Source organism: Colius striatus, chromosome 8, assembly GCF_028858725.1.
Source record: "Colius striatus isolate bColStr4 chromosome 8, bColStr4.1.hap1, whole genome shotgun sequence".
NCBI classification, from domain to species: domain Eukaryota; kingdom Metazoa; phylum Chordata; class Aves; order Coliiformes; family Coliidae; genus Colius; species Colius striatus.
This window is the reverse complement of record NC_084766.1, coordinates 1,624,139-1,646,394: the sequence shown is the minus strand read 5'-3', so window position 1 is coordinate 1,646,394 and position 22,256 is coordinate 1,624,139. Positions and strand designations below refer to the sequence as shown.

The window sequence follows — 22,256 nt, the reverse complement described above, 5'->3', positions numbered from 1 at the left end:
CGCTCCGCCTCCCCGCGGCCGCTCCGCCTCCCCGCGGCCGCTCCGCCTCCCCGCGGCCGCTCCGCCTCCCCGCGGCCTCCCCGCCCGTCCCGCGCCGCCCCGTCCCGAGGCGCTCCCGCAGTCCCCTGGCGGGCGGGCGGCGCGGTGCATGCCGGGCGCGAGGCGGGCCGTCGCTGGGCTGCGCTCCGAGCCGCGAGCCGCGCCTGCCGCCATGTTCCGCCGGGCCGCCGCCGCCGCCGCCCGCGGCCTGTAGCAGCCGCCGCGCCGCGCCCCGCCGGGCTGAGGAGGCGGACGAAGGCGGCCGCCGCGCCCCAGCAGCCCGCCGGAGCCCGGCAGCGCCCAGCGATGTCCGCCAAGGAGGGGAGCAAGGTGCTGCTGCCGCCGCCTCACGCCGCCGGCGAGCGCGCCGTCAAGGGTGAGCGTCCCCCGCGGCCGACGTGGGCGCCCGGGGGCGGGGAAGGGCCGCGGCTCGGAGCGGCGCCAAGCGGGTGCTCGCCCGGCTGCCCGCGGCGCTGGGGGCGAGGCGGGGAGGGCTCGGCCCCGAGCGGGCGGGGAAGTGCCCGGGCTGGGCTTCGCCGGTGGCTGAGGAGGCCGGGCCGGGCTCGGGCCCTGCCCGCGGCGAGCCCCGGGGCCGGCCGTGCGCGTCCTGCCCGCGGGGCCCGGGCTCTGCCCGCCGCGGAGCCCGGGGGTCTGCCCGCCGCGGGGCCCGGGCTCTGCCCGCCGCGGGGGGAAGCGGCTCCCCGAGGCCTGCGGGCCCGGCGCGTCCAGCTCCCCGCGGCGTTGGCACGGGCGTGCGGGCTCTGCCGTCCGGGGGCCACCGGCTTCCCCGGGCCGGGGTCAGGCGCCCTCACACGCCTCGTTCCCCGCGGAGGTTTCGCACCGTCTGCGCGGAGGAGATGCTGGTAACTGCAGAAGCCGGCAGCGCCGAGGGAGAGGGAGTGGGAAGGTGCAGCCGCCCCTTCCATTGGCTGCTGGTCGCAGGTTCCCACTTCTGAAAAGAAAATAAATCACCTTGATCTATTTTGTCGTGGCCCGTCTCGGTAGTGGGGTCTCAGGGGAAGCCTTTAAAAGTCGAACGTTATACTTTTCAGAAGAAGAAAAAAGAGTCAAACGTTTTAAAGCAGACACATGTGTGTAAAACTGAGGTGGTGTGGTGACCCCAACGCTGCCGGCTGTAACATCCTTCTCCTCTGGAGCACGTCAGGTGTGTTGCTTCAGTACTTGTGGGGAAAGAATAACCCTTTACAACTGAAGTACCCCAAAATACACACCTTAGATCTAAATTGTCACTGGAGAGGGCAGCACAGGTAACGCTTCAAGGAATTGGTGGCGGCTGTTTGCTCAGATTGCAGAGCCTTCGGGTTTGACAGTGGAGGTTTTGATGCCGAGCTGCGTGTGACGACGGCGCCCTGGGCATATGGCATTGCAGACCTGGGCTGGTGGGACTCCTGCTTGTGCACGGAACAGTCTGCTCTGAGGGTTGACGTTTCCAGGAACACACGATCTCGCTGAATTCCAGGGGGTGGAGATGCCTTCGTTTGACTTCTTATGTAACAGAGGGGCTTGAGAAAGGAAAAGGATGCCTTTGTGTTCAGCAGGTCTTAATTAAAGCCTTGGGAGCCCATAGCATGTTTTGGAAATCAGCGTGTTTTCCAGTAAGCTGGAAAGCTTTGCTCACAGTGAGTTGTTACTCATTTTGGATTGCTTAACCTGTTGATGTGTTTGAGCAAATTGCAAGAGCAGAAGTAGCAAGGCGTTGGAACCAGCCCCCTGGAAGCTCGTCCTCGTTAGTGCTGCTCTGGAGTGTTTAGGCTTGCTGATTTTTTGGTACCTTTACTGTAATTTGCAGTAACAAATTAAGTCCTTCAAACAATGTAAAAGAACTGAATGGTGAGCGATTAGGTTCTGGAAAGGCTGCTGCTTTCCAATCACTCATAATGCAGCTCGTTAAACGTGACCTGTGTGTCTGGGTGTTTGAGAGCGTGGTTAAGGCTCGCTTCATCCCCACAGGATTACAGCCTGGGGTTACAGTGTTTCTTTGAACGTGGGTGTGGGTGACATAGAACTTACTGTAGAGGTGATCAGGCTTTGATAGCTTCATCTGACACAATTGCAAGCAGCTAAACGTTCATATAGCAGCGTTTCTCCGTTCCTTCCGTTGACCTGTCCCGTCCGTACCCATCGTGCTGAATCACCGGCTCCTGGAGAAAGCCCGGGCAGCTGTGCCAAGCTGTCTGTGTTCTTGGTCTGAAGGACAGCGTGGCTTGGTTCCCCATCCCCCCTTCAGGTGCAGTGCAGTTGGAAGTATATCTTGTAGGCAGTGACCCCCGAGGTGCAGGACTGCAGGTGATGTCAGTGCCACGTGGGAGCATCTATGCAACGTGAACGTGTTTGTTGGAGCCCCGTAGGAACGTGACGGCTTTGTCACGGCACTGTTCCCAAGCAGATGTCTTTCATATGCTAAGAGACATTCACCCTGATCCTGCCTATTGCACAATGAACAGATTGGGCATGTGGAGATGCTCTCTTAAGGTGGGCTCTCTGCTTTTGTCAAGACAACACTGCGTACCAGGGGACCCAAAGTGTTGGGTTTTGGTGCTGGAAATGTGTGGCCCAGGCGTGCTGGTGAAACTGTGAGGACAACAGTTCAGATAGTTGCATAATATCATACACCTTTAGCGCCCATGATGCTGAGGAATCGCTGTAGGAGTTGCCTCTCCTTTCCATAAGCAGCACTTCTTTGTTGATAGCGGTGGGTTTATTTACTGGGATGAGGTTTGGGGACTCTTCATAAAGCAATAATATTTCGTGTTTGTTTAATGTGACCCGTTGTAGGCAAAAAAAAAAGGTATGCAAGTGTTCTGAAAAAGCTACATTTTTGTGTTTGCCAGTTCTGTTCCCAGGAAAAACATCCTTGGGTCACCCAGGCTTTCTGTCTCTCCTGGCTGAGATGTTTCATTTATGATGTCTCGGCTTCTTGAGAGCAACCACAGAGAAAAATGCAGTCGTATTATCTGCTGGATCTGTGTGTTGGTCCATGCTTCAGCTTTCCTGCTCTATACAGTCGGGTTTTTGAGGAGGAAATGTGAATTCAGGACTTAATGCTTGCTGGGTTTTGCGTTGTTTAATGACTTGCTTTTGGTTTAGCTTTACATTCTTTATCTGTATTGTTGGAAGAGAAAAAATAACAGAACCATTAAATTTCAGAGGCCATGAGAAGCTAAATCTCATACCACTAGTGATATCTGTTTGCAGAAGTGAGTAAGCAATGCTCACCCAAGAAGAAACGTTGGGATGGTACTGCTGGTAACTAAGATAGTCTAACAAGGGATGGCAATAGTTAGGATGTGTCCTCCTTTACATTTTGACCTATTTAGCAGTTTGTGGGAAGTGCACATATATAGATGAATACCTGAAAAGTTACCAGGTGCAAGGCTCATATTAGACATGTGTTTAATAAGCACAGCAATGCCTTTAAATCCGTGGTCTGTACAGGAGCTGTGTTGGTCTGACGGGCCTTCCCGAGGGTGAATTGTACCAGCACAGACCCTTGGTTGCTTCATAAGCCTGTACAAAGCTCACATTTGCTCTTTTCACGGCTCAGCTTTAAATTGCCCGAGTAATTTGTACTTAGAGAGTTCCCTGTAAATGAAGGGTTAGCTGTGGAACTGTCTAAAGCCAGTTTGTGGCATTTGGTTCCCAAAAGGCGTCTTGTGGCGAGCCTTTTGTTGCTGCTTTTTTAAACTGAGACATGGAAACAGACCTGTCGTCTGCTTTCCCTGTTCTCCAAGGCACCTTCTTTGTCCTTTGAAGAACACTGCTTAGTGAGTTGCTCTCTTGTGGAAGATAGCATTTTTCTCTATTATGTTCTGTCAAAATCACAGGAGGGGATAAAGAGAGATCTCTTTTTTCTGGAAGCTGCTGTTGGTGTTTGAGTGCTGGACCTGGCTGTTGGGGCTTGGACTTGCCTTTCTCTTTGGATGATAATTGGCTGACTTCAGCCAGTGCTCTTGACCTTTCAGTGGCTTTCACACTTCAGATTTGTCAATTCCTATCTTTCCTACTGAAACAACTGTTTCCCTACCTGGCAGTAAATCGTTCTTCACTGCTGGGAAGGAAAAGAGAAATGCTTGTAAGCTCAGGTGGTCTGGTAGAGCGGTCCTGGGCATGGCAAGGATGAGCCTTCACTGGCTTTCATTTGAGGGCAAAGCACCAGTGTTTCTCTGCCCCAGCTGTGAGTAGCTACACCACAAAGCTGTGCTTGGAAGCACTCTGCGCTCCCCAGCGCTGCCCTGGGCTTTGGGAAGCCTTCCACAGCACCTTGCCATGCTGAGCTTATGTTTTTTTGCCAAATTTGAAGGTGAGGACTTCTGCTGGAAATGGGGAGGCTTCAGTATTCCTTTGTTTCGAGTGAAAGTCACGCTGCAGTCTGATTATCAGCCAGTCGTTCTGGATATCAGATGGTGGCTCATCGGGCAGAGAACCCCAGACAGAAGTAACTCATAGCCTGGAGCAGGGTCCTAAATTAAGACACTAATAGCTACTTTTTAACAAAAGTTTCCACTTAAGTGAAAAACAAATCAGTATTTTAAATTCACAGTTTGGTAAGGAAAAGAGAACCCCAGACCACCAGAACAGTCAGGTAAAAGGATAAATGCTTGCAGGCAGCTCAAAGGATGCTTGAAAAACATTGTAAGGCACTTAGAATCCCTTCGTGCTGCTGGTCAGAAATGATTCTAAAGTGATCCAGGAAAGCAGTAGAGTAAAGAGAGTATGAAAAGGTCATCCTTTACTGAGAGAGACAGTGGGATGGAACTGAGTTCTGACAAGCTGCTGTCTGACTGGGCTGAGTGCTTTTTCTTTAGAACATGATTAGAGTGAAAGAATTTGTGAAATAACAACAACAAAACCCCCCAAAACCCACCCAAAAATGGAAACCTGTCTGGATTTCAGCAGGGCAAGTTGACAGCTGAGGCCTGGGAAGGTAAGGCCAGAGCAGAAAAATCTGGCAGCTGCTTACGTGTTTGTTTATTGCCTAAGGAACTAAGGACTCCTTCACACATGAGTTGCTTATTGCTGAGTGGTACCCAAGAATTGTCTCATTGAAGTGTAAGTGCTTTCAGAGCATATCAACAAAGCAAATGTTCAAAAAAAAGAACTCCCAGGACCAGAAGATGTTTGTCTAGTGGCTCTAGAGGAATTCTTTGGGGGTTTTGGGTGCAAAATTGTGGATTTATTTTCCATAGCCTGTGGCATAACTCATCCTGTGAGTCTGAGAAGTGGAACACAGCAGCATTTTTAAAGAAGCTCGAGGCTGAACTGGAGACATGTAGATCAGTGAGATTAATCTAAGCAGACTCTTAGCACTTGGAAGAGAGAATGGACTAGCTATGTCCCCGGGGCAAAACAGCATTAAAGAGGAGATGGTATAGTTTTCATAGATGGAAATCAAGAGAAGTTGATAGAATCTTTTGGAAGAGCCAGTGAACTGGTTGATCCAGGCAAAGCTATTCATCAGGTCCCTTCATCAGAGCCTCTGAAGTAAGGAAAGAGGAAACATCCCATTTTGGATCCAATTAGTTAGGAAAGAAGGGATGCTAATAGGCAATAGACTTCTGTGGTTGAGAGAGGTTTTAACATCTGTCCTCTTCGGTCTTAGAATGTATTGATACGTGAATTGGAAAACAAAGTGACAGGTAAATAACAGACTCAGGATAGTAAACTTTTAGAGGTGGTTGGGGAAGCTCTTGTCAGTGCTTGGGCAAAGAAGCTGCAGGAGGTGGTGTTTTGATAAAGGCAGACTAGAAGCAGCAATTTCTCACTTAAACAGAAAGGGCAGTGAACTCAGGAAAGAAGCATTAGGGTCTGTATGGATAACAGCCTGAAAATGTCAGTGCAGTGGCAAACAGGCTGGGAGGTGTTTAGGGGTTAGCAAAGATCAGGCTGGAAAAAAGAGAGTGCACCATCATGCCACTCTGTGCACCTCATGTTAGTGTGCATCTGGTTATTTTGCCTCCCCTTCCTCATTTTGCTCTTTAAAGATCAGAGTCGCAGAGTGGCTTTCAGGCAAGGCAGAGCAACAAAGGTGAGAGATTTGAGCCTTGGAGAACGGGGTACCTGAGTGTGCCTAGGGTTAGATACTGCTCACAGCGTGAGTGGCATTTAATGGGTGAAGCTGAATAGGAAACAACTGAGATTCCTGTCTCCCCCTGACAAGGAGCAATGCTTCATACACAGAGTTTCCCAGAGATGAATGTAAAGGAACATTTTCAGATAATGTGTAGTGAAAAATAGGGAATTCACAGCAATAAGGTGAGGTGGAAGAAAAACTGTAGAAGTGTCTATTCAGGATCTGGATAAAAGAGTGAAAAATAGTCCTGTCAGTGATGGTCTGGATGAAACTCTACAGGAAACCCTTAGGCCACCCTGTTTGAAAAGAAGGAATATGGGGAGGGAAAGACCCATGCCAGAAGCACACCTAAGGGCTAAATAATCCCTTGGCATACCATGCTGTGGCTGTTTAAATGGGAGGGAGGAGCATCTTTAAATCCTTTTCAAACAAATAGTTGTATTTTTACTGAGAGCAACTTCTAAAAGCATCAGCCAAGTTACCTCTGGCTGCGTCAGAGCCGAGTGCCCCGTGGCACACTGGGGATAGCTGTAGTTTCATCTGAGGTTTAAGATCCTGTGGAACTTTTAGAACTGCAAGTACATGGTAAATAAGGATAAAACAAATAGTCCTTGCAGTGCTCTTGTTGGGTTTCTAGGTCAAGGGGTCATTTTTTCCTTGCTTCTGGAAGGCTTGTTGATACAGCAGGCAGCATGCATTCAAGGGAACTTGAGTAAAGGGGTAGTTTTTGTGGCATTTAGGAAAAATACCATAGTTTGCTCTGCTGAACCTGTGCTTTCCTGTTTGGAGTAAACAGACTAACTCCTATCTTTTGGCAGCCACTGATTCTAGCTTTCCGCTTCAAGTAGATGCTGCTGTGTGCTTGGGCTTAACTAATATTTTCGAGGTTGCTGGTCCATAGACCATCTGTGATGTCTCTGTGCTGTGGCTTTTCAAATCTGTTCTGTCAAATGCAGAAGGATAATTGGATATGTTCTGTCCTCATAGCAGTCATGGGTGCTACGTCTCTTTCCTCCGTGTAGTTTTGGGAGGGACAGACTCAGAGATGTGCCAGGTGTTAGGCTTTATGATTCTTCTAACAGCAAGGCATTTATCAAACCAAAAGCCAAACCTGACCAAAGGACAGAGACACCACGGGCAGCTATGCCATGGTGGTCATAAAGCAGCTGCCAAAAGGAAGGATCCTGGCCTGTCTTCTCACAGAGCACCAGGGTTCTGTTGATGGCTGGGATCACTCTGTGGACACACTGGATACCGTTTGGGGTATCCCTGCCACCGGAGCACCACGCTCTTTACAAACACAATGTCTGTGTTTAGTAACCTCAGAAACCTGAGCTAAGGCTTTGTCTTTGAAATCAAAACCACTCTTAGAACTGAAAGTGAAATCTGGAACGTTGAGAATGCTTTCACAGCCAAAGCTGAGTCCATGGAGCCACGTCGTGGGCTCCTGATGACAGGGGAAGAAATGTCACTGTCAGAGAGAAAAACAACTGTATCAATCTTAAGGTCTTGAGAGCAGAAACTGCTTTGTTTGTGGAAGTACAGTGCCTTGGACGCTTGGTGCCTGATACTTTTTCCCCACATTGGTCCAGAAGCTCTGATCTCATCTTGTTTCTTCAGCTTGTTTCAACAGGGTCTCTGAAAGGAGCCAGATTTAACCAGGGTTGTTAAAATGGGCACATGTATCAGTGTGGTTTAAATTTACCACATCTCCATGTAGGATATTGTAAGCAGCTACTGTTGTACTGTTACTAGGCAATGTGAGCTCTGCCTTGGGTGTGGAAGTAGGGTGTTTGTGTCAGCTGCCATACTGCACCTCTCAGCAGGGATTATTGCATTGGCTACGGTGTCACACTCATGGAGCTTCTCTGCTTTTGAACCTCTTTAGGATACCCTGTGCATTTATCCCTTCAGACTGGTGCTAACTCACGGCTCTCGTGTAGAAAGTCAGGGCAGAGCTCGGTTTAGAGGTTTTGCTTTTGCTCTCTGTGTGAAGGGGGTATTTAGTTCTTTGTAAATGCATGTACAGGTGGTAATCAACCCCACGTTGCTAACCAATCCCCACAGCTACTCGTCGTTTGGTTCCCAGCGTTGCAGTTCAGTCAGCGCAGTTCAAACAATATCCTCTGCCTGTATTTGGAAAGGGAAATTGGGTAGTTTTGATTAGGAAGCAATGATTTGGTTTAGAGATCATGAGTCATGGTGTGTTGTCTTTGTTACCAACATCTGTACTTTCACTAATAGGATAGAGTCTCTTATTTTTCCTGCGGTGTGTGTTGCTTTAGGGATTCATCTCGAAATGCTTTTCTGTTGCTTAGCTTTGCTGGGAATGGAAGAAGGGAATCCTTTCATGGCCAACACCATGTTATTTCCTAAGGGTAATTCCTCTTAATTACCATTCCCTTACAGTCCCAGGAGCGCAGGTTATGCACAAAGACTTTGCAACATGGGTTATATTTCTGTCTTGGAACACATCGTGCCGCAATTCTTTCTCCTTAGGCTGTAACATTCCATTTGCTACTTCATCAAAGGTTTAATTAAACCCCTTAGTTTGCAGAATTGTCTACATGCTTCGAACATTATCATCTTTAACCTATTAAAAGATGTTATGTGCAATATTTTTCAAAGGTAGGAGCTCTGGCACAGCGTTTGAGACAAAAACGGGAGTATAAAATGGAAAGCAACAGTTCTCACAGTAAGCGTTAGTGCCTCCTTCAGCTGGGCAGCGCAGATAAAATCTGTAGCCATGTTCTGTTCTGCCTTGTCTGGAGATGATCCTGAACCAACCAAACAAAACCTCCTTGAGCAATAGGAAAAGACATGTGTTGTGTGGAAAAAAAAAGCTGTTCAACACCGAGGAGCTGGTTTTAGGACTTTGTTTCCTTCGTGAGGCAAATACAACTTTCCAGATGCTTAGCTACTTGTGATGCTAACACGGGGTTTGTGGGTAGGCCCTGGCCATGCAGAGCTCCTAATGAAAGCTCTGTGAGTATTTTGATTCAGGTCTTTTCAGACGTTTCTTTTGGAACACTGGACACAAACATCAGTTCCTGGATCCCCCCAGAAAGTGTAACTTGATAGACAAACTGAAATAATATGTTGATGAAAGCAGGGGAGGAAGTGGCCTGGCAACTGATTGATGTGCAGATTGATATAAACTTCCAAATAATGCAATAAAAAAGAAGGGAATACTAGGGCTGGAAAGTCGAGGTCAGGAAACTAGTGAGTGCAAGAACTGGCGCTTGCATGGGCGTAGTTAAGTGCTTCTAATAGCTGAGTTTCTCTTGGAACGATGGGCTTCTCTTTTCAGAGACACACTTCTGGTTTTAAACAGCTCTTTGATTTCCACTGTTGTTCCTCGAAGGCTTTTTAAGTTATTCTTTGTTTTAGTGAGAGGAAAGAGTGTGCAGGCCAGAGCTGCACACCAGAGTTTATCAGCCGTACGGCGGGGTCTTGGCTTTGTGTTCCGTTTGCTGGTAATCCTTGACATTCGGTTTTCTGCGTGTCTGTGACTTGTCAGCATCTGGGATGTTCCTGGAACTGCAGGAAAGACTTTGCTTCTGAGCAGCAGTGTGGTAGTTTCAGAGTGTGTTACTGTTACACGTGGAGTCGGGATTTCTTTCCTTCATTGATTTGCGCTCGTTGGTACTTAACGTGTCACGCCTTGCTGAGCCACTCGGTAGCATGGATGGCTTCTGCAGCTCTCCATAGCCTGCCCTCTTCTTCTTTGCCTGGAATTACTGTCCAGAGTAGCTGATGAATTTATTAGTGGGGCTTCTCAGGTGACTGTCGTCCTGTCCAGGAGGTGGCTGTTACTGCCTTTTATTTCTTAGTCCCTTTAATAAAAAGTATTGTATCCTTTTCTTGCTGCTTTTGGATTTGTTTTGTTGAGTTCCTGTGTGACCTGCTCTGGGTGGTCCTGCCCTGGCTGGGGGGTTGCACTGGATGAGCTTCCCAGGTCCCTTCCAGCCCTTAAGATTCTATGATGTCCCTTTGCAAAGGCAGTTTTGACTCTTCCCAATGTTTTGCATGCTATTGTGCCTTCTGGCTCTATCTGACAGTTTCTCCAAGCTTGCACGTTATAGATGTCAGGGTTTTCTTTAAACATATACACAGGTAGAACTATTCCATCCAGCTTTTAATGGTGTCATCGAGTTGTTTGAGCTGCTTTGTAGAGCAGCTGCCCCGTGACAGAGCCAGCCCTTGCTGGGGTGGATTTTCACAAGAGCATTGTTACAACTGCTGTTCCTTCTCTTTAAATCCTAGCTGTCCCTTTCCCACCAACGCATCGCTTGACGTCTGAAGAAGTGTTTGACACAGATGGGAGACCAAGGGTTGACATTTTGAAGAACCACTTGATAAAAGAAGGTCGAGTGGATGAAGAAATTGCACTTAGAATCATCAATGAGGGTGCTGCAATATTGCGGAGGGAAAAAACTATGATAGAAGTTGAAGCTCCAATTACAGGTAATATTGCCGGGCAACTTCACTCAGGATTCGTTTTTTTCAGTAGCAAAGTTTGTCCTAGAGATTGCTAGAAGAAGGTGTCTTTATAGTGTTACCCCTCACAGCTGCATTTGCTTAACTACTCAAACGCTATGAAAAAACAGTCTGCATATTGTTTTGCAAAGCTGAGGCATTGAACCTGTTGGAACAACAGTAGGGTGACTGGGGTTAAAATGACAAAGCAGAAAGTTGTTGCATGCTGATGGATTCTGGATTCCTAATTCCTGCAATGCTGTGAGTGGGAGTAAGGACATCTGCCTGGACCAGGAGAATGAGCTCGGGATTATCCTGAGATCGAGGCATGTGAAGCGAAGCAAACTGCTGTGGTGTGAAGCACATCTTGTGAACTCGAGTCCTGAGTGAGAAACACACCTTCGTAGTTCCTCTGTAGGTGAGGCTGGTGGTTACATGTAAACCCCTGCTCTTGTGAGGTTAGCACTACTGGAACATGCTGAAAGGTTTCTGACACCCCAGGACCAGGTCCGCTGTGATACAAAAGTGACTCTTGGGGTGTCTGGGAGTGTCTTTATGGTTTAACTAGTTGTGTTTCTATTGTCAGGCTGCTCTAGGCGGTCCTGCCCTGGCAGGGGGGTTGGACTGGATGACCTTTCGAGGTCCCTTCCAGTCCTTAAGATGCTGTGATTCTGTGAAAGGTGCAGTTGGTGTCCTTCAGTAGTTTTATTCATAAACAATCCAGGCCCATGGGAAATAGTTTACATTGCACATCTCTTACCTGTTGTAATGAAAGTACATTTGGGCTTTGTGTTCAAATTAGATTTTCTCCTATACAAAGTAAAGGCATCAGCTTGCTTTGCTTTGTTAGTGCTGGGTACCTGAAAACATTCAAACAGTGCGAGTTTTTTAGGAAGGGTGTTTGAAGTGGTGGAAAGCACCAGGTGACCCCAGGAACTCAGACTCTTTTGGAGCTCCAGATGAAGCTCCAAACCACAGTGTTGTCCATGTGTTTCAGATTTTTCTGTTTCATTTGCTTGGTGCTGGTGCATTGGCAGCTGCAAAAGCAGGAAAGTTCCTGCAGCGTTTGGGTAGAAATCTTAAGGAAAGTGACATAAAGCAGGTGCATTCTGTTTAGTCTAATATTTTGTAGGTGGTGATGACAAATGATGTGCTCCAAAGGCATGGCAGCCTGTAAAGTGTGGTATGCCATAGCCAATATTGCTTTCCAAAATTAGAACCACTTATTTTTTCCCAAAAACCTTTTAGTGGTAAACTCTGAGAAGCTGGAAGATGCTGTTTGTTGGCCAGCCAGTGGCAGTTGCATCAATGGAAGGCGTAGCCTCTCAGATTCCTGTTAAGTGTTGCCAGCAATGCCTCACCCAGAAGCGAGAAGGCAGCTCCTGAGCTGGGATCTACTGTGGGAAGGAGGAATTAAGAGCGGTTGCCTCTTCCATCCATTTGGGTTTAAACTGTCAGATGACCTGGCTTTGATGTATGCTCTTCAAAGTCTTCCCATCTGCTGTCTTTGGCCCTTCTGCCTTAGGTTGCTGACCACTGGTCTTGCCCTGTCTCATATTCTAAAAACACAAGTCCTGTTGTTGTTGTGAAGGCAATAATCACTCAAAGACGTAGAGGGTCTAAGTAATGCACGTGCAGAGACGTACAGGGGCAACACAGTACAACCACCAGAGTTGACTCGAAGCCACCCTTCCTTTGCTAGCTACCTCCTTATATGCTGCTTCTGCCCATGAGATCACCCAGGGCCCAATTGATTAACTTGCAGCACCTGTTTCTGAAGTAGCATGCCAGCTGCATTAACTTATCCCTACCATCTTTATTCAAGCTGGCTGGTCCAAGCTACGTCTGTGCCTACAATTCCCCCCTTTTTCTTTTTTGAACCAGCCAGCCTTTAGCAACACATTTCAGAATTAAAGGTACATGAAGAAAACATAAATATTTTTACCCATGGCCATGAGTTTACAACAAAAGGTCAATAACAGCTACATCGCTGAACAATACAATACAGAAATCCATAAAGTCAAAATAAACAATCTGATATGTGTTGGTAGGAGGGACGCACACTGGCAGGAAGGGATGAGGTCTTGGTAGCTCCACTGATATTTCTTTTTCCTGATGTAGTTCTGGACTTTTCTTCAGATCCTTTAGCATGCTGATCTGTGAGCATTATCAATAAGATGGAAGTATCTCTTCATCTGTTGGTCATCTTAAGTTCTTTAATTCTTTTATAGCTGAAGGAATTTACAGCAGCCTAAGTGGTGCCACAGTTGCGAGGGTTTACATTTTAATAGAGTGATGGATTGAGGGTGGATCACTTGGTTCTTTCCTCAAGATTGTTTTTTCCATTGGTCTTACAGTTAAGTCCTTTCTGTTGATGTGGCTTGATCCATTTTGCCGGAATCCATCGGGGACCTTGATCTGTAATGACACAAGCATAGCCTCTTCCCCACGTTAACAGATCTGCAGGTCCTTGCCACTCTCCAGTAGTGGGATTCTTATACCAAACTTTAGGTTTGTCAGTAAAATCCAAATCCCGACTCATTTGGGCAAAGTGTGTTAATGCCGGTGGTTCATTCCGGTTTGCCACAATTCTGAGATGATTCATTGTATAAAGGGCTTTCATTAGTCTGTCTTGAGGACTCACCCCCTCTTCCCCCGTTTTTTGTTTTTCTAGAAGGCCTTTTAAGGTTTGATGTGTCCGTTCAATAATGGCTTGACCGGTGGAATTTCCTGGGATTCCAGTAGTATGTTTAACACCCCATAAGTTTAGAAACTTACGTGTTTTACTGGCTATGTATCCCGAGCCATTATCAGTTTTTATCTCTCTTGGAACACCAAGGACAGCAAAGCAACTCCTCCAATGTCTTATGACGTCTCGAGAACTGTCACTAGTTAAGGCTGTGGCCCAAACCATGGCTGAATAAGTATCAATAGTGACATGTATACGTTTAAATCGCCCAAAAGGAGCATAGACAGTGATATCTGATTGCCATATACCTAATGGTGCCAGACCCCTGGGATTGACTCCTACTCCTAGGCCGATCTGATTCTGGCATGCAGGGCACGTGGAAACAATACCCTGAGCGTCCGATATAGTCAGGTCAAACTGCTTTGCCAGCATTTTCGCACTTTGATGAAAAAAATCGTGCGATCTTCGGGCTTGAGAAAATTTGTCAATTATTGGCCCCGTAGGTATCAATAAAGGAGCTGCCACTATCCTGTCAACAATTTCATTGCCAACTGATAGGCCATCTTTTAAGCCCGAATGGCTTCGAATATGTCCAATATAATAAGCAGTTTGCCGTTCATTTATCTGATGCCAGAGTCTCAGAAATAAGTTATACAGATTCTGATTAGAGATTTCTTTCAACAGCGCTCTCTCTAATCGAGTGACAGCATCGACCACATAGAGGGAATCGGAGATGATGTTTAATGGGACGTCTGACCATTTCTCAAAAGTTTTAACTACAGCCATCAGTTCCAGCAGTTGAACTGAACTGCCTGGGGAGTGGACAGTTAGATTTTGCCATTTTCCATTTTCCCACCAAACCACTCCTGCTTTGGCTTGGATCTTACTGGCGTCGGTAAAAACAGTCAGGCCTTTAACGGGTACTGCTGATCTCAACGGCCGGTCTTCCATTTGAAATTTAACAGAGAACAATTTATGGGCCGGATAATGATTATTTATAGTTCCTGGATATGACAATAAGGCCCACTGTAATTCATCAGATTGTTGCAGTGCCCAGTTCAAGAACTCATCTGTGAGAGGAACGAAAATGATGTCTGCCTCAATCCCTGCTATTTCCAGCAGACGTTTCCTGGCCTTAACTATTATTTTTGCAATTGCCTCAAGCCTTGTGGTAATTGTTTTTTGTAAATTATATGGCAAAAATATCCACTCCAAGATCCTCAATGGGTCTTTCGCTACTGAATCCCATTGCATCAAGATTGCCATTACATGCTGGTTTTGACTTATCACAGCAATGTTAATTGACAAGTCAGGATCATATCGGTGACTGTAGTTATTGACTATCTTGCTTCCTATTTTTTCTATTGCTTGGATTTGCTGCCGAGACAGTCTTCGCGCACTATCAGCCTCTACTGAGCCCTTTAACAAAGGCATTAGTGGCGCAAGATCCTCATTTGTGATACCACATATGGTTCGTACCCATTGGATATCACCTATCAGCTTTTGAACGTCTGTTAAGTTAGCAATATCTGTTTTAATTGCCACCTTCTGAGGATAAATGCGCGCATCAGTGATAATATTACCTAAATATTTCCAAGAGGCGTGCATTTGTACCTTCTCTGGCGCGATCACCAACCCGGAGTTGCTTAACTGTCGGTTCACTTCTTGTAGAATGCGATGCTGGTCCAGGTCTTTTCCTGCAATCAAGATATCATCCATATAATGGTAAAATAAGACACGAGGGTATTTTTTGCGCAGAGGTGCCAGCGCCCAGGAAACATAAGTTTGACAAATAGTTGGTGAGTTCTTCATTCCCTGAGGTAAAACAGTCCATTGGTATCGTTTTGCTGGCTCTTGTTTGTTAATCGATGGTACTGTAAAGGCAAACTTCTCACTGTCATCCTCATGTAAGGGAATTGTGAAAAAACAGTCCTTTAAGTCAATCACCAACAGGGGCCACTCTTTTGGAAGCATTGCAGGAGAGGGTAATCCTGGCTGTAAAGCACCCATGTCCTGCATCACTGCATTAACAGCTCTTAAATCATGTAACAGCCTCCACCTCCCTGATTTTTTAGGGATAGTAAAAATTGGTGTATTCCATGGACTGGTGGATGGCTTAATATGACCCTTCTCTAGTTGTTCATTTACTAATTCATGAATGTGGGCGAGCTTTTCTTTGCTTAGCGGCCATTGATCAATCCAAACTGGTTTATTTGTTAGCCAGGTTAACTTCAGGATTGGTCGCCCATCAATGGCCGCCATTAAAAATTTTCATTTGACAAACGAAAGCCCATTTGGCTTAAGGCGTCTCTACCCAAAAGCCAAACTGAAGTATTCATTACATAGGGCCTAATTTGCACACATCTATTCTCTTCGCCCTGTATACATACCGAAATCAGGTCTGTGCTAATTTTTGTCATCTGTATTCCTCCTACTCCAACGACAGGGGTGTCTAAATTCTCTAAAGGCCAGCTTTTTGGCCAATAGGATAATGGGACAATAGTAACATCTGCTCCCGTATCTAGTAATGTGTTGTACCCAACCATGTGTTCACCATTTGGATGTTGGAATACAACCGTCTGAGTGGGCTTTCCCTGTGAAAGCGGCACCGCCAGTCTTACCTCAGGTACTCCAGTGGATCCAAAACCACCGTCTCGACGCTTACGACTTCCTGCGAAAGGAACTTTAGCTCTGAAAGGAACTAATTGCGCTATTTTAGTTCCTTTAGGTATATGAACTGGTGGCTGCCAAACTTTAACCATTATTCCAATATTTCCTTCATAGTCTGCATCAATTACACCGGGGAGCACAAAAATACCCTGTCGAGAGGCCGATGACCGTCCTAAAAGCAAAGCGCTTAATCCATAGCCAAGGGGTCCATTAACGTTAGAGGAGATAATTGTTACCTCTGTGTTGTGGATGGTTACATCTACTGCTGTTTCCACATCCACTCCTGCGCTTCCTGCAGTGGCTGATCTGAGGCCATCCAGGCAGCTCTTGGTGTTGAAGGGCGTTTTTGTGTCATCGCGCTCGCCCTTTTTGCGCTCGTCAACCCGTTTCCCTTATGCATTGTTTGTCTGGCCACTCGAGAGCGGCACTCAGTGGCTCTATGGCCAAACTTGCCACATCTGTAACAATTACCGTGAAATCTGCCATTGGACCCAGATGGCCTGGCGGAGCTGTTTGTCCATACCAATGGTCTGGACCGACATTGATTTTTCACGTGTCCTATTTTTCCACAGTTAAAGCACTTTGGCCTCCGATCTCCTTTGTGGGCTTGAACTAAAGGTTTCAATGCTGTTGCCATTGCCTCAGCTAAATGTGCTGACGATCCTACCCTAGAGCAGGCTTCTATCATGTCGACCAAAGTTGCTGTCCGCGGGAGAGCCTGCAGGATCTTTTTGCAGTCATGATTAGCGTTAGCAACTGCTAAGTGTAATCCTATTTCCGCCTTGACTTCAGCCGACATGTTTGGTACACGATCCAGAGCTGCTCTTAGACGGTCTAAGAAGGTCATGAAAGGCTCATTAGGTTTTTGAATAATAGTTGTATATGAGGGAACTGGCACTCCCATATCAGGAACAATCTTAAATGCTTGACGTGCCAGTGTCTGTGTTTGCTGCAAGATAGCTTCATGCAGCCGGGCTTGTACCTGAGGATCAGCGAATGCTCCTTTACCCAGCATCATGTCTGCTGTGACAACTCGCCGCGGATCTCCCTGTTGTAAGTCCATGTTTTCCACCACCGTCAGATCAACTCTTTTTTCCCATTCAGACTCCCATAATAATACCTGAGTGGGCTTCAGGAAAGTTTCTGCAAGCTTCCGGCAGTCAAATGGAGTCATTAACCCACTGGCAAAAATATGATCTAGTAATGTCTGAACGTATGGGTTGGACAAGCCATATTGCATTACTGCTTTCTGGCCTTCTCTTACCAATTTCCAATCTAAAGGTGCCCATTGTCGTTTTCTTTGTGCTGTTATTACTGGAAAGGCTTGCGGAATAAATTCGCCTTCGATTACCGCATCACGTATGAGGCCTCTCCATTTCTTAGCCGGATCATAATCATCTGGACGAGGATCTCTGAGTACCTGTGGGGATGAAACTTTAATCTTTGTTTTGGTTAATTCATTAATTCGTTCCAACAGCTGATTAGCTGTTGCTTTTGGTTTTTCTATCAGTTCCTCCAGCTGGGCCAAAGTGTGTTTCATATCTTCTCCATGTTGTATTAACTCTTCCTTTAATAATTGTCTTTGTTGATCTTCACTAGAAGTTGGGGGTGATGATGGCAGAGGAATACACTCAGGGATTGATGAGCTCAGGGGCAACGGCATATCATTTGTAAAACGTACCTTCCGTTCTCTGTTAGGTACTCCTTCAGGTATAGCAGAAGGGTGGGATGGGGCAGGATGGTGAAGGGTGGGTGGGAGGGGAGGAGAAGCAATGTGTGTATTCGGCTCCTGGAACGGTGCTCTAGGGGGTTCTGGGGGAGGTGGGCTCACATCCATGCTCTCCTCTTCCAGAGGTGGAGCCGAGGGTATTACGACATTATCCCCTCCAAAGAATCTCTGAGTATTTTCTTCTAGAGGTGGAGCCGATGGCACTATAAAGTCACCACCTCCAAAGAATCTTTTAGCATCCACCGGGAACGCAGATGGTGCAGCAGCTTCTGCTTTCATGGCAGCAGCGGCAGCACGCTCAGCTTCTAGCTGGTGTATAATGGATGATACCAATTTACACAAGCCGATAGCATTATTCAACATGTCTCCTAGCTGTTCCCAGTGTCCTTTTTCATACACTTCTTGGGGGGAAGCAAAGAGACCCACTTCCTGTCCCCATCTTACAAGCCTTAGCAAAGGCTCTCTTTCATAATTGAATCCTTTTTCCGCAAGGATATGCTGGAGGGTGTCAATAGGACTTTCCTCTTTGCTTAGCATTTTTCCCATTATATCAGTTTGCTCAGATTACTTGCCTTTTCCAGCAGAAATCCAAGTGCTTTTCTGCCGAGGGTTCTTGATCCAACCGATTCAGCGAATCACGTCGGGGTCACCAAATGTTGTTGTTGTGAAGGCAATAATCACTCAAAGACGTAGAGGGTCTAAGTAATGCACGTGCAGAGACGTACAGGGGCAACACAGTACAACCACCAGAGTTGACTCGAAGCCACCCTTCCTTTGCTAGCTACCTCCTTATATGCTGCTTCTGCCCATGAGATCACCCAGGGCCCAATTGATTAACTTGCAGCACCTGTTTCTGAAGTAGCATGCCAGCTGCATTAACTTATCCCTACCATCTTTATTCAAGCTGGCTGGTCCAAGCTACGTCTGTGCCTACAAAGTCCACTGTTGAAATGGTGATCGTAGTTATTTGGAGGAGAAGAGAAATGGAGCAGAGAGAAGATAAGATGATGTTGAGAGGGATGTCAGCCCGAGACAAACAGTGGACACAGCATGCTGTTGCAAAGCAGCAGGCATCTTCCAATAAGCACACTGAGGGGGTGGGAGGGACAGCAGAGAGCTGCTGACAGCTTGCAAGACCTCGATGCTCAGTGCACTGACTGTGTTTGAACAGTGCTCCACAATCTGCTAGACTCCAAACAAGCCTATTGGTGTTGTCACAGGTAGTGAGGACAATGTCTTAATGAAGAGCAAAGGAGGCAGCTTGGGGACTCTGTGTGATTCCTGCTTTCTGCCTCCCCTCCTCCGAGTCAGAAGTGCTTGGTGGCTGTTTGCTTGTCTATAACAGTGACTTTCCTGTTGGGTCTCTTTTGATTAATGTGAACACCGTTTTTGCTTGCAGTGTGTGGTGATATTCATGGCCAGTTCTTTGATCTAATGAAGCTGTTTGAAGTGGGAGGATCGCCTGCTAACACAAGATACCTCTTCCTCGGTGACTATGTAGACAGAGGTTATTTTAGTATAGAGGTAACTGCCTGTATAATCTGTCTTGTCCTACGTTTTTCTATAAGCACGCTTTCACAGGGGCTTTGAAATGAAACTGTAGGTCTGCTTTAAGATGTGACTGTGTTCTTGCTTGCTGTGCCCTCTCCCCTGACAAAAGCCTGTCTCCAGGAGGATATGGACCAACCATTCGGACTGTCCTGTTGAAGTCACCAGATTTACTCATTTTTCCTCCACTTTCTTTAGTTAAAGTTGAATTCTAGAGCATTATTAGACACAATCCTGCTCCCCTGGGGATATGCAGGAAGGTGTTTATATGTTTTTGGAGAACAGGTGAGTCATGACTACAGAGTCTTTTAATGTATTGTAGCTCAGTGTAAAGTAGATTCAAATCAAATAGTAGATCAAGTGTCTTCTAACAATTATTGATAGCTTTCTTTGCTAAATTCTGGGGGTGGTTACAGATATTCCCTGTGGATGACCTGCCTTTCTGCCATTCACTTTTCAGGTACTTTGAATTAAAGTCATGTTTTAAATGTTCAGCATGTTTTTCCAGCGTGCTGCATTCCACAGATACTCACAGATTCGTGTGCATTAGTTTCAGAGCTGGGGTTTTTAAGTTGAAACCAGCTTGGGAAGTGCCTCAGCTTGGGATCTCTTCACAGATACCAAATCTAATAGAGTGGCATACCACTGAAACAGTATTTTGCAAGTTGTGGTGTGTGGTACTTGGTTTCTGTATTGCAGTGGTGCTGTTCAAGTAGCCTGTGTGGGTGTGTAGTGAGCAGGGCATGCACTGTGCCTTTTGGGCACGAACAGAAGGTGCAGCAAGAGTGATTGCCTCAAAGGCATTCCTAAGAGAAAATCTCAGCAGACATTCCCTATCGATTCATTCAATCTCCTTGGCCTGTTCTTGATGATTACAAGTAGCGTAATTGTCCTTGAAAAGGACATTCACATAGCAACACTCTCTGTTAATACAGCAAAACATGGTGTGGAAGCTTTTCAACCATTGCACCCATTAAAAAACTCTGAGCAATGGGTGTTCTGGAATATATTAATGAGAACAGGCTCGTTTTTTTCCCCTTATGTGACTTTAATTTAAGTATAATATTTGTCATGCTAATGACACCTGTGGAATGTGTACAGATATGCTAAATATACTCCTGAAAACCCCTCCAGGCTTCTTAAAAGGCTCCTCTGTCTTCACTGGGATACTTACTTAAACTTCCTAAATGTTAATTAAGGCAAAACCTTAAGTTGACCTCCAGAGGTTTTCATATGTGGTTACAGGGCACTGGAAGGGGCTGCCCAGATGGGCTGATGGAGTCCTTCACATAAGTGTGTGCACATTCTTCTGTACTGGAAGTAACAGGACATTATTCTGTCTGTATCTGATAATAAAACATAACCCTGCCAGTACAGGGAAGGTAAAACACATCGAGGACTTGTAAATCTCAGCAACGTAACGAAACGTCTCCATTCACTGGAGGGAAGGCAGAGCTTTGCCACGTTGCCATTAAATGGTTTGGAGGTAGTCAGCCACTATGAATTTTTCCAGACAAACTGACATAAGTAAAACAGTTCACAACGATCACATTTGCCAGATGAATTCAAGTATTCACTTCATGGTAGGCAGTTTTTTGTGAGGAACTGACTGTGCTCTCTGCTGGGAAACGGTTTCAGAGAGTCTGGGGACTTTGCAGTCTACCAGGATGTTTCAGAGTTGTAGAGACATTGGAGAGTGAGTGGTACCATTAGAAAAATCACTGTTTTGCATATTTTTACTAAGAGGATAAGGAAGATGTGGTAATGAGTTCAGCTCAGCTTCACAGGAGAAGCCTTTGATCTATTTCTCCATGTTTGCTGTATTTTTAAATTGTTCCTTTGTTTTGTTTCTTGCTGCACGTGCTCACTGTTCTCTGCAAAATGACTTTGGAGAGTGATGCTTTCAGAGTACTTGTTTTAATTAGGTACAATAATAATAGTAGTAACTTGCAGGTGACTTTAATGTAGTCCAAAACTGCTGGGGTTCTGACATCTCTGTGCTCAGATAAAAAGAAAAGAATGAGATCTGAAGTTTGAGTTGTATATTTGGGAGCATTCAAGAGTGGTGGGAGGCAACAGGCTCTCAAAGAGGTGTACATGGAGCTCTGTCCTCAACTCTGCTCGCTGCTGATGTTGCAATAATAACGATGTGGAAACTTAACCTAATACTTTGAATTTGCTACGTGAGCACTGGATGGGTAACAAGCTTTCCCTGGTTTTGTGGAGGGGGGGGAAGGGTTTACTCTGTCCATTCTTGGTTTAAAGGCAAATGATACACCTGACTTTAATGTGAATAGTTCTGTGATGGTTTTTTATTCAATCTCTATTAACAACTGTCCCACTAAGCCACTGTTTAGACCTGCATTGTAGAAGCAGCCTTTTGGCACAAACACGTGTGTTACTTGTCCAGGTGAAGGTGTTGTGCAGTATAATCCTTCTGAGTTTACTTGATTACTGAGTGTCCAGTAAATAGAAATATTTCCCCAGCATTCTGTGCAGCTTTTGTTGAAGGAAAGCAGTAAGCCATTTGCATAACTCGTGTCCAGAAGTGGACTGGGGGAAGTAAAGCTGCGTCTAAAGGTGGCATGTCAAGCTGTACTTGCTTTTTAAGCTGTTAACATTCTTACTCAGTGTCTCTCAGTAATAGTTTTTCAAGTTCCTACAAACTAGTGTATTTCACTGGCTGTCTTTGTTTTTCAACAGTGTGTGCTCTACTTGTGGGTCCTGAAAATTCTCTACCCAAGCACGTTATTTCTTTTGAGAGGCAACCATGAATGCAGACACCTAACAGAGTATTTTACCTTTAAGCAAGAATGTAAGTACTCTCTGGAAATGTAAACTTAGCTTACTACCAAGCTGCTGATCGTTTTGCTTGAGAGATGTTTGTCTGTTAGTTTAACTGAAGTCTTGCCAATGTTTGGAGGTTGACTTCTGTAGAATTGCTTGCGGTTAAGCGCGGCTTTGGAGTGCAAGTCATGCAGGAGACTGCTGTCTTAGTAATGTAAAGATAC

General features: G+C 46.1%; 1 protein-coding gene across 9 annotated transcripts in view; it reads left to right on the top strand.

Annotated features, from left to right (window-relative positions):
- Nucleotides 1-238: 238 nt before the first annotated feature.
- Nucleotides 239-22,256, top strand: part of PPP3CB (protein phosphatase 3 catalytic subunit beta) — a 50,355-nt gene continuing 28,337 nt past the window's right edge. For all 9 annotated transcript variants that reach the window (XR_009819180.1, XR_009819179.1, XR_009819181.1 and 6 more), the window contains exons 1-4: nt 239-415; nt 10,397-10,597; nt 19,097-19,221; nt 21,949-22,060. Coding sequence is in view for 4 of the 9 variants with exons in the window: in XM_062001174.1 (XP_061857158.1) it covers nt 346-415; nt 10,397-10,597; nt 19,097-19,221; nt 21,949-22,060 (508 nt within the window). In the remaining 5 variants the exon portion in view is untranslated. The remainder of the gene's footprint in view (nt 416-10,396; nt 10,598-19,096; nt 19,222-21,948; nt 22,061-22,256) is intronic.